Source organism: Diabrotica virgifera, chromosome 2, assembly GCF_917563875.1.
Source record: "Diabrotica virgifera virgifera chromosome 2, PGI_DIABVI_V3a".
NCBI lineage: Eukaryota > Metazoa > Arthropoda > Insecta > Coleoptera > Chrysomelidae > Diabrotica > Diabrotica virgifera.
Genome location: NC_065444.1, coordinates 135088882 through 135100960, shown reverse-complemented (window position 1 = coordinate 135100960; position 12079 = coordinate 135088882). Strand labels below are relative to the sequence as shown.

Here is a 12079-nt window from a genome sequence, read left to right as displayed (position 1 = left end):
GTAAAAGAAAAATTATGAAAACTGCTACATAGTTGCTGTATGTACGTCTATTTCACATGCACAAAATTTAAATAAAGTGCATGGCATGAAAACTGTAAAACTTATTTTTGTCTTTTCCAAGCCTCTTACTTAAATCTGATGAAATACATTATTTAAAAAGTAAAAAATATTGTTTTTTTATCAATCCATTAAATTTATGGTTTTATTTTGAGGCTTTTCTTCCCCTTGGTAAAAATTATATTTACTACTGTGTAGGCCACTAATCAATTTTTGCCAACTAACGAAATATAATAATTTTAGTAGATATCGATTATATGAATATTTTTATTTTCCGGATACCAATATAATCAAGAAACTGGGAACTTTACAAATAACTGAAAATCAATTTAAATAAAAGTAAATAGTTTAATAATTTTCCTCTAAACTATAAAAATCACTTAGTTTCTTTTAGTCATAATTCATTCATTTGTACTATTCTCAAATTTCATTCGCGTTCGTATTACGAACGCATAGACGGGACTATGCTTTACTCTGTTGTTAACGTCATGCGCCAATCGGACGAGCTTACGTAACTAGAATATCAGGGTGTGCATATTTCCGGGTCCCGGTGAATTCGTATCTATTTTAATCCCCATCCTAATTACAGACCAACTGGCAACTCTGGTGCGCAGGTAATTTTTAAATAACGTATTAACTACCGGTGAATTGGTAACTTTCAATTTTTAAGTATTGTTGATAATCTAATATCGGTATTCCAGGTATTTAGCGCTGCACTCCTAGAAAATGGAAAAAATGTCACAAAAAATTAAACCGATGATGAAACGAAACGCAAAAGAGAAAACTTGGATGATTGTTTTAATAGAAGTAAAATTAAAAAACGGTCACCAAGCAAAGCAGGCAACGAAAACAAGGAAGACATGGAAAATGTTATGATTACAATAATGAAAGAGCTAATGAATAAAAACGATGAAATGCTTCAGGAAATAAAACAAATAAGGAAAGAATAACAACAAACCAATAAAGAGTTAATGGGTGTAAAAGCAGAGAAACAAAAACTAAAAAAAGAAGTAAAACAGCTAGATTAATGAATGGAGCAACTGGAGAAATTTAGCAAAAAGAAAAGCTTGATCGTAACTGGGTTGAAAGTAGAAACAAATGATTATAAGAAATTAAAAGAAGAAATGGAAAATTTCAGAGCCCAAGAGTTGCAAATACAAATAAAACTAAGAAGTGCAAAAAAATAGGAGAAACAGTATGCGCAATAGAAACAGAAGCCCTCACGGATAAAATGGAAATCCTAAACAAGAAACGTAAACTAAAACAGCATAAAGATCGTATCTATATAAACAACGATTGGACATCGAAAGAAAAAGAAATACAAAAGGAAATAACTAAAATAGCAAAGGACGAAAGAAGCAAAGGTAAGCAAACGAAAATCGGCTACAAGAAATTAATAGTGAATGGCAAAATCTAGATATGGGACGAAGAGAGAGAACAGCTGATAGAAAATTCAAAAAACTAATAAACGAAGAACAGCGGCTGAAATATGATATTGACATGGCAAAAAAAGACTCGGAAATGCAAACGGTTAACGAAAACAAAATAACGCACACAAAATAAAGAAATAATCTTAATAAGAAGAAAAGAACAAAACCCATTAGAATGGGCTCTTGGAATATTAGAACCATGCTGGCAGCAGGTAAGATGCAAGAAATAGCTCTTGAAATGAAAAAATACCAACTAGAAATCCTAGCCGTATAGGAAATACGATGAAAGAAAGAAGGAAAAATTGAGAAGAAAAACTTTAGCATGTATTATTCGGGAGAAAACAAACAGGGAACGAATGGTACGGCATTTATGGTGAACAAAAAAATGAGGGAAAAACTGATACAATTCAAAGCAGTTAATGAAAGGATATCTTACATAAGAAAATAAACAAGCCCACATCTCGATAGTCAATTGCTATGCACCCACCGAAGAAGCAAACCAAGAAGATAAAACAGAATTCTAAGACATCCTGGAAGAAACCTGTGAAAATATTCCGAGGAATGACATATTAATAATATTGGGTGATTTCAATGCAAAGATCGGAAAGGAGGACTACAATCGTAATGTAGCTGGCAAAGAAACCATTCATGAAACTACGAATGATAATGGAGGAGAAATCTGCAACCTAGCAGCAGCAACAAATACATATATAGTTAGTACTGGGCATAAACATAAAAAAGAAAACAAAATACCATGGATGATACCAGGAAGAATGGATGGAAACCAAATAAATCATACTCTAATTTCGAAAAAGTGTACACAAATGGTACAAGACGTAAGGTCATATAGAGGGGCAAATGGAGGCACTGACCACATATTGTTGATAGCAAAACTTAAGATGAAAATAATCAAAGCAAATAATCATAAGGAAGGAAAAAGGAGGAAATGGAATATAGCCAATCTGAAAACGCAAGAAACAAAGCAACAATATACAGAAAAACTGGAACAGAAATTGGGTCAGTACGAGCACATAGAAATAGAAGGCGAATGGAAAAACATAAAGAACAGCATAATAGAGACAGCAGAACAAATAATAGGATTCCAAAAAAACAAAGAATCGAAAGAATGGTTTGATGAGGAATGTCACCAAAAAAGTCAACTGAAGCACCTCGCAAGAAACAAATGGCTACAAAGTGCCGAACAGGAACAACTGGACCAATATAGAAAAGAAAAACAAGAAGCATTGAAACTCTATAGAAGAAAGAAGAACACATGGATCTCTGAACAAATGCAAGAATTAGAAACGAATAATAAAGACAACAAGAAATTGTTCGAATAGATAAAACAACAACACAGTACCAAAAAATCTGTCACAAAAATAAACAAAAAAGATTGGGAAAAACATTTCACGGACCTATACAAAAACGACAATAAGGCATATTCAGAGGATGAGGATATAAGAGATAACAGAGATGAAGAGGAAGTAGCACCTACTTATTAAGAATTCATGGAGGTATTAAAACAACTAAAAGTAAACAAAACGCCAGGGCCAGATGAAATCAACAACGAACTGATCATCAACGGCGGAGAGGAACTCACGAAGCGAATGCACAAGTTAATGGTTACAATTTGGAAGGACGAAAGCATGCCCATAGAATGGAAAAACGGACACATCGCACCAATCTTTAAGAAAGGGGATCCAACTAAGTACTGCAACTACAGACCAATTATGCTACTAAATACAACGTATAAGATATTGACCACAATTATAAGAAACCGACTAAATCAATACACAGAAAAAATTATAGCACCATATCAACAGGGTTTTAGAACAATAGATCAAAGGAAGATCAACAATAGATGCAATACACGTACTGACACAAACAATTGAAAAAAGCTACACATACTATTCATCGACTTCCAACAGGCCTTCAACAGCATATACAGACAACAATTATTAAAAGAAATGAAAAAAAATGGAGATACCGGCAAAATTAATAAGACTAACTAGAATGACAATAAAAGACTCAACAGCAAAAGTTAAAACAAATGAGGGCGATACAAATGACATCAAAATAGAACTTGAAGTAAGACAAGGAGACAGTCTGCCAACAACAAACGACACTATTTAATATCGCTCTAGAAGGAGTAATTAGGGACACAGGGCTGAAAAAGACAATTATTCAAAGCTCAACACAGATCATAGGATATGCAGATGAACTGGGACTGGTAGCACGAGATAAAAAAAGACTAGAAGAGGCACTTTTAACCCTGGTAAGAGAAGCAAAGACGAGAGGACTAATAATCAATCAGAATAAAACAAAATATCTTATAAGCACACGAGACAATGTAAACAGAATAGCAGAAATAAAGATAGGTGAAAATACATTCCAGAGAGTAGATTGCTTCAAATACCTGGGGGTGATGGTGGACGGCAAAAACGGAAGGACTATAGAGATAAACCACAGGATTAAAGCAGGTAATAGAGTATATTGGAAATATCACCAACTACTCAAGGACAAAAACCTGAGCAAAAAAAAACAGAATCAAAAATATACACAGCAGCAATCAGATCAGTGATAGCCTATGGAGCAGAAGTAATGTGCCTTACGAAAAAAGACGAAGAAAAGTTAAAAATAATTGAGAGAAAAATTGTAAGGATACATGGCCCAGTAAAGACAGAAACAGGGGACTATTGAAAGCTGATGAACCATGAAATAATAAATATAAATAAAGGAGAAGATATAGTAAAATTCATTAAAGCACAAAGGCTCAGATGGTTTGGGCACACACAAAGAAGAGGGGTAGAAGAACTGATCAGGAAGATAATGAACTGGAAACCAGTAAAAAATAGACCAAGAGGAAGACCAAAAATTAGATGGGAAGATCAACTGCTAGACGATATATCAAAGATGGAAATTGCAAACTGGAGAGAAAAGATTCAGGACCGGAGAGAGTGGAAGAAGATAGTAGAGAGGGCAAAAAAACATCACAACCTATGAACTAAGACCTAGAGGAAAAGCGGACTAATTTACCGCGTGAAATGGATTAAAAGAGCTCATATTTGAGGGAACTATACTCTAACAAGAGTGAACGGTCCATATAATAATTCCAGGTATGTACCTGTATAAATTACCCTCCTTGAAGTTGGTGTAAAAGATATTCACCATTTATGTATTGTCTTTTGGAAGGATAACTAGAGAAAATCCAAATAAATTTTGAAAAAATGGCTGAAATCGCTGAAATTCTTGTAACAGATTCCGTAATGAGTGTACATGGGTGGTAAATGATTTTAAATTTCACTTAAAGAAAGTGCTAAAAAGTCTAAAACATTTATGGTACTGTTCTGCATCTGGTTTCCAGGCAACCTGTTATACCGACGGTTAGTTTTTTTAATATTTTGAGTAGTAACTATGTTGGTTATCAACAATTTGATGTCAAAAATGCACATTTTGCATTTTTTGTCTACCAGTAAGAAGAAAAACATTCAAAACAAAATTTAAGATAACCGCATTATAGAGCATGTAAAACAATTTAAACAAGGTTTTATAAATTTCGCTATACTTAATTGTTGCTTATAAAACTATAAATTAAGTCAATTTAACGTTAATATAACTTATGTAAAAATACAACTTATATCTCGATATTACGTGAAATAGCTCAAAGAAATGAGTAAAAATACACGGTTTTTATGACACTCAGTGTAACTACGTAACAATTGTTTTAGTTTCTATATGGACGGAATAACAAAATTTATGCAAATCTGACCAATTTTTTCTCAATTTAATTATTTATTGACAATTTAAATGAAAAATAGCCGATTTTAAGAATTTTCGTCTATAAGTTACAATGTTTTACCAAAAAACTGAAAAAAGAACCGATTATTTTATTGAAATAGCCTTAAAATGAGTTGAAGTAAAATAGAATTGGAGCTTTGTTTATCAATAAACATTAACTATTCAAATTTATTTCTTACGTTTTAAGCTAACTACCTGAGGTACCCCTAAACCCTAAAAATGTCATCAAAACGACGATTTTGAAGCTCTTCCGACTGGATTAAAGAAGCTATTATCTATTATCGATTCAAACAAAAGTTGTGTATTTTTAATTCTAAATTTCAACTATTTAATTATAAATAAAGTGTTTCAGTTGAAAATTCAAAGTTGCTACACCCACCGCTTTCGCAGGCAGAATAAGAACCCTGCTATTGCGTAAGTATATAGATTTTGAAAAACCATTCAAAAAGCATTCCAAAGTTTTTTCGATATGCCGTCTAATTCTCGAGATATTTGACAATCGCCTTTCTGGACAGAGCCCTTAAATAATGTAAACATTCTTATTCAAGCTAGACATAAGCCGAGTGAGAGAGCTGACCGTGAAATTCATTTGCGATGTTTCCAAATTTACCGGATCTCGAGTTGTCTGCAAAATATATATTTACCATATACACAACGGATCGCGCGCGCTGCCCTCTACAGCGGATTTAGTGGAACCACTGCAATATAAAATTCACCAAAAGGGGTGCAAAATGAGGTCCAGACAAAAATCGATTTCCTTGTACCCTAACCATTGTTACATCGAGATGTCACTATATACACGTGAATACAAGGTGAGATCCAAAATCGGATCTCGCCTTGCAAAACGGATCTCATCTTGTATAGCTTATGATACAAACGGATCTCGCCTTGATATGAAGACATATATATATATATATATATATATATATATATATATATATATATATATATATATATATATATATATATATATCATGAAGTAACTCTGGACCGGACCTCAGAGCCCGATATATACTCTCCAAACAGAAAACGGAGAGTACACAGAAACAGGGGAAGGAACTATTAGAGAACTGCTGAAAGTCCACTTCCCCGGTTCCCAAGTTACAGACTTAACTTTGGAGAACTGCCAGAAATCAGAACTAGATACCCCTCTGTGGGCATCCAAGGAGAAATGGCAGGCAGCAAAGAAAGTAGTAACTGGGGAAAAAGTAAAATGGGCACTACACTCATTCGAACCTTATAAATCGCCAGGATTAGATGGGATTTATCCAGTACTGTTGCAGAAGGGATCCGACCTTCTGGCAAATAGAATATGTACAGTGCTTCGGAGCAGTTTGGCTCTAGGATATATTCCAAAGGCATGGAGAATGATCAGAGTAACTTTTATACCAAAACCTGGAAAAACTGGACAGGATGGGGCAAAGTCTCTGAGACCAATAAGTCTTATGTCTTTTCTGCTTAAGACGCTAGAAAAACTGCTAGATAGGCATATACGGGATGGCGTATTGGAAAACAGACCGATACATAAGAACCAGTATGCATATAGAGCAGGAATGTCAACAGAGACAGCATTACATCAGCTTGTAGAAAAAGCTGAATATGCTCTCAAGCACAAAGAGGTACTATTAGCGACATTTTTGGACATAGAAGGAGCGTTCAATAACATATCCTTAGAAACAATCTCAAGAGCATCGAGGAGAAAAGGGATCGATGAAATTTGTTGCAAGTGGATAGACCACATGCTACAACAGAGACTCGTATATACGTCCATTCTAGGGGAGAGCATTATCGCCCAGGTCCGACGAGGGTGTCCGCAGGGAGGTGTTCTGTCCCCGCTAATATGGAACCTTGTCATGGACGATTTGCTTGAGTCCCTGGAATTGAACGGCCATGAAACCCTGGGCTATGCAGACGACTTGGTAGTCCTTGTTCAGGGAAAATTCCAAAACATAGTAAGGGAACGCATGCAACAGGCCCTTAATATTGTCACCAAATGGACTGAGGAAGAAGGGCTGAGAGTCAGTCCTTCCAAAACAGTCACAATTGCGTTCACCAGAAGAAGGAAGCTGGAGGACTTAGGGCCTCTGATCCTTAATGGTGAACAATTGGAGCTGTCTAAAGAGGTAAAGTATCTAGGGGTTATACTGGACCCAGAACTTACCTGGAACCGACAGCTTGAAAGAGTAATTAAAAGAGCGGAGGCGACATTAATGCTGACCAGACGCACACATGGAAAAACATGGGGACTCTGTCCGAAAATGGCGTACTGGACATATACAACGATAGTGAGACCCATGATAACATATGCATCCTTGGTATGGTGGACAAAGATGCAGCAAAGAACCGCTATAAACAAGATAAGCAGGATACAAAGACTTGCATGCTTGGGAATAACGGGAGCAATAAAAACAACACCGACGGCGGCACTGGAAACCCTGTTAGACCTACCCCCTCTTGATATATTTATCAAAGGGGAAGCGAGGATGGGAGCATACAGGCTGCAAGGAAAACCAAGGGATAAATACGAGAACCTTGGCCATAATCAGATTTGGAACTATGGTGGGGTAAGTATATCTGATACATACACTGACCACATGGTACCAAAATACACATTTAATAGGAACTTCGGAATAGAAATCAATGACCGAAGGGAATGGAACAGCATCAGTAGCAAAATCAGAGGATCGATCTGGTATACAGACGGATCAAAAACCGATGAAGGCACTGGAGCCGGTATTTTTAGTGAAACAGAGAATGTAGGACTCAGTTTCTCACTAGGAACATACACAACTGTGTTTCAAGCGGAAATGTACGCAATTCTGCAGTGTGTCGCAATGAACAACTTGAGGGCCTATGAAAATAGACGGATCAATATACTCACAGACAGCCAAGCATCACTGAAGGCACTAATGAGCCCGAAAGTGACGTCAAGGCTGGTATGGGAATGCCGGCAAGAACTGGAAGAACTGGCCGAAAGAAATAGTGTAACTCTATTCTGGGTGCCAGGACACACCGGGATAGACGGTAATGAGAAAGCAGATGAGCTGGCAAGGAACGGTTCATCAACTTTATATTTTGGCCCAGAACCTGCTCTAGGAGTACCTAAAACAATAATTAGGGGACAAGTCAGGGAATGGGTCAAAAACAAACACAAAGAATACTGGGGGAACGTACCTGGTCAGCGACACGGGAGGCCCTTAATAAGGGAACCCTCAAAACGGAGAGCTGAGGAACTAATAAAATTACATAGGAGTCAGCTCCGCATAATTACAGGTCTTCTCACGGGTCACTGTGCCCTAAAAGGACACCTGAATAGAATTGGGCTGTACGAAGGGAACCTTAACTGCAGACTGTGCAATAGGGGAACTGAAACAGCACATCATGTACTGTACGAGTGTGAGGCTTTGGATCACAAAAGGCAGGCTATTTATGGACAACCAAAATTAAGTCCAGCAGAATATGCCACCCAACCCATGCTAGGGATGTACAATTTGGTACGTGGAACCAAGCTTGTGGATTGGGTGACATAAAAGGTAGGATGGTTGGCACAATAAGCCCATGAGGCTGCAGTGCCATCGGAGACATATGTCAGACGACCTCCAAAAAAAAAAAAAAAAAAACTCTGGACCGGTCTCTCACTTAGACAACATTGCATAAAAACGAGAGGGAAAGTAACAACTAGGAACAGCATACTCAGAAAGCTAACGGGAAGTAAATGTGGCGGATGTCCTGGCGTCTTAAGAACAACGGCACAAGTACTGTGCACAGTATATTATGTGGGTTAGGGCACAATTACGTTTTGAGGTATCAGAATTATTTTAAATGCAAAACGAACTTGGGGCGACATCTACCAATCGGTAACCGAAGGTTGCTTGAGCCACTCTGCATCTGAAAACTGAACTTTATTGTAATAAACGGGTCGCCCACGTTTTCTCAACTGTCATCAATACGACTAACTTCACGCGTAACTTTGATACGAGAATTATACAAAAAAATATGCATTGAAATCCAGATCCCGTCATTTTTTGAGTGTTATAAAGTGAGCAAAAAGCCATACATATTTCTTTTTTGTAATTACAGCTTCAATTTACCGTACACTTCTCGTAGACTCTGCCGATAAGGTAGAGTCGTGTTGAGAAAACCTGGCGTGCTCGTAATAAACGCGTTTTAGTAAAATTGTGGCAAAGGCCACTTTGCATCTCATAAACGGTAATTTTTTAATAAGGGTATCGCTTATATTGTCAATAATTTTTTGTTTAAAAGGATATGGCGTCTTAAGTGCTGACAACCCTGCTTGGAGAGCAACAGTAAATACGGATTGTGATGCCAGTTGGAATAATCGGTAGTTTTCTTGCCGAAATTGTTCGATGAGGATGTCCCACCTTTTTTCATCAAACAATGCTCGATACGGGGCAATATCTAAAAAACCATAATATGTTATTATAAATGATACAAAGTGGAATGTATTAAAATCATTTATTCTGGATATACATCTTGCACAATACGGAACTTACATAAAATTTTAAATTCGAAAAAAATCTATAAATCACAACAGAACATAATTTAAAATATACAGAGGGGGGCAAAGAAAGCAGTCCACCTCGATATTTGGCAGTATTTATTGGATTTTAAGGAAATAAATGACGAAACAGGTCGATTTTTGATCTAAGGGAGACACATTTTTACGGTACGGTACATACATCTGTCATTTGTCAACCCCCTCCCGTCCACTTCCCCTCCCCTTATTTTTAAATAGGAAATAGGGGTCGTGTGTTAGCTCATTTGAAAGGTTATTCAATTCTTCATTCAGTAATATAAACATTAACATAATTATTTATACAGGGTGGTCAAGAAAAAAATTTGTTAATTAAATTAATTGACACAAAAAGAAGAATGTTGTCACAAAACAAAAAAAAATGTTTTTTGATAAATTAACTTTGCTTTTCGCTTAATTTCAATGTTCAAACTGCCACCCATCTGCCTCTTGGTAGGTTGAATATTGAATTTAAGCAACAAACAATGTTTATTTATCAAATAAACATTTTTTTCTGTTTTCTGTCAGCAGTAGGATGTATTTTGAGTTAAATAAATTACATACATTCTTCTTTTTGTGTCAATTAATTTAATTCAAAATAATTTTTTTCTTGGACATCCTGTATAAATAATTATGTCAATTTTAATATAGAGAAAAGATAATTGAATAACCTTTCAAATGAGCCAGCACACGACCCCTATTCCCTATTTAAAAATAAGGGGTGGGAGAAGTGGAAAGGAGGGGGTCGACAAATGACAGATGTATGTACCGTAAAAATGTGTCCCTCTTAGATCAAAAATCGACCTGTTTCGTATTTCCTTAAAATCTAATAGATACTGCCAAATATCGAGGTGGACTGTGGTCTTTGGCCCACTCAGTATATCAAAGAAAAAAAGTTGTTTTTGTCTTTGGTTTTTCCCCTAAAAGAGAAAATTCAAATTATATCAGCCAGTCAAAATGCGCCCTCGTTGGACGTGATGCCATATTTCATATTGCTAGAATGTTCAAGTTCGGCTCCATTAATTCATTATGTTCGACGTTGCGTTCGGTCACAATTAAGTTATCATATTAACAATATTTTTGAACTGTCAATATTTTCATTTTATCATTTATTGTTTAAAAAACAATAAAGTTGATAAGATATCCTCAGCAGTGGAGGAGAAAGTAGCAATAATAAAGAAGTTTTATTCAGTCAACAACAACAGTGTACTCACTGTCAGCTGTCAGTTAAATAGACCATTGAATGTCAAACATGTCTGCATTACCTACTGTGGCAAATTTATTTATTACATTTTTGCAGAATTTTGGAATGTGTTTAATTCGTAGAACAATTTTAACTTTTGTTTTCAATACAACTTTCAATCCTCTACAAATAGTTTCTCATGACTTTCGATGTAAAATAATTAGGGAAACAGGAATTCAAGAGTTTAAAAGTTTACATCGAGTTTCCTATATTAGGCTATTGATTATATTCAAAATAAGATAGCTAAAAGGAACTACAACGTTAACGGGGTTTTATTATTTCATATGGTCAATGGACATCTATATATGAAAAAACCGCGGAGTGCTACCATTTAAAGGGGTGCGTTTTTGAGAAATGGGTGAATTAGTCCCTGGGCACAGGTTACATTAGGGTGAGTTCTATGCACTTTTGGTATAAACATACCTACATAAAAATTGTTCCTGGTTAAATTTCCTATCTAAATATCGCTTTTCAAAGTCAATGATACTTTTTTTTACAAAAATATATTCAAAAGAAAAAGCACAAAGAAACCCAAAAGAAAGAAATTTTGTTTTTTGTCCCATAACTTTTGTCCACGAGGATATAGGTATAGACATTGCTTTACAGAAAAAAAATCTACATATTTCTTCTTTAAAATGTTGTGTAGTAGAGGTAATTAGAATTTATAGTTTTCGAAATATGATTTTTCAAAGTTCGCCACTCACAGCAATTTTGGGCAATTTTCCTTGTAATTTCGCAAATATTGTTCTGTAACTTTTTTCCACGTAACTTTAGGTATATGAAATGGTACACGTAATAGAAATAGAAATCAATTAGCTTTAAAATGGTCTACTGTCTAACGTTGTACGACTTTTTTTTAAAGAGATTATGGTTTTTCAAAGTTTTATACTTTTAACGATTTTTTTATAATATAATATAAAAATAAAATTATATTATTATATGATATATTGTATATTATATAATATTATATTATATATAGTATATATAATATAATATTATATTATATAATATATAATA

At 35.3% G+C, this 12079-nt stretch overlaps 1 protein-coding gene across 1 annotated transcript in view; it reads right to left on the bottom strand.

Annotated features, from left to right (window-relative positions):
• The window catches only part of LOC126879640 (E3 ubiquitin-protein transferase MAEA), a 118503-nt gene that overhangs the window by 22633 nt on the left and 83791 nt on the right, over positions 1–12079 (bottom strand). The window contains exon 5 of the mRNA XM_050642826.1: positions 9554–9704. Coding sequence (XP_050498783.1) covers positions 9554–9704 — 151 coding nt within the window. The remainder of the gene's footprint in view (positions 1–9553; positions 9705–12079) is intronic.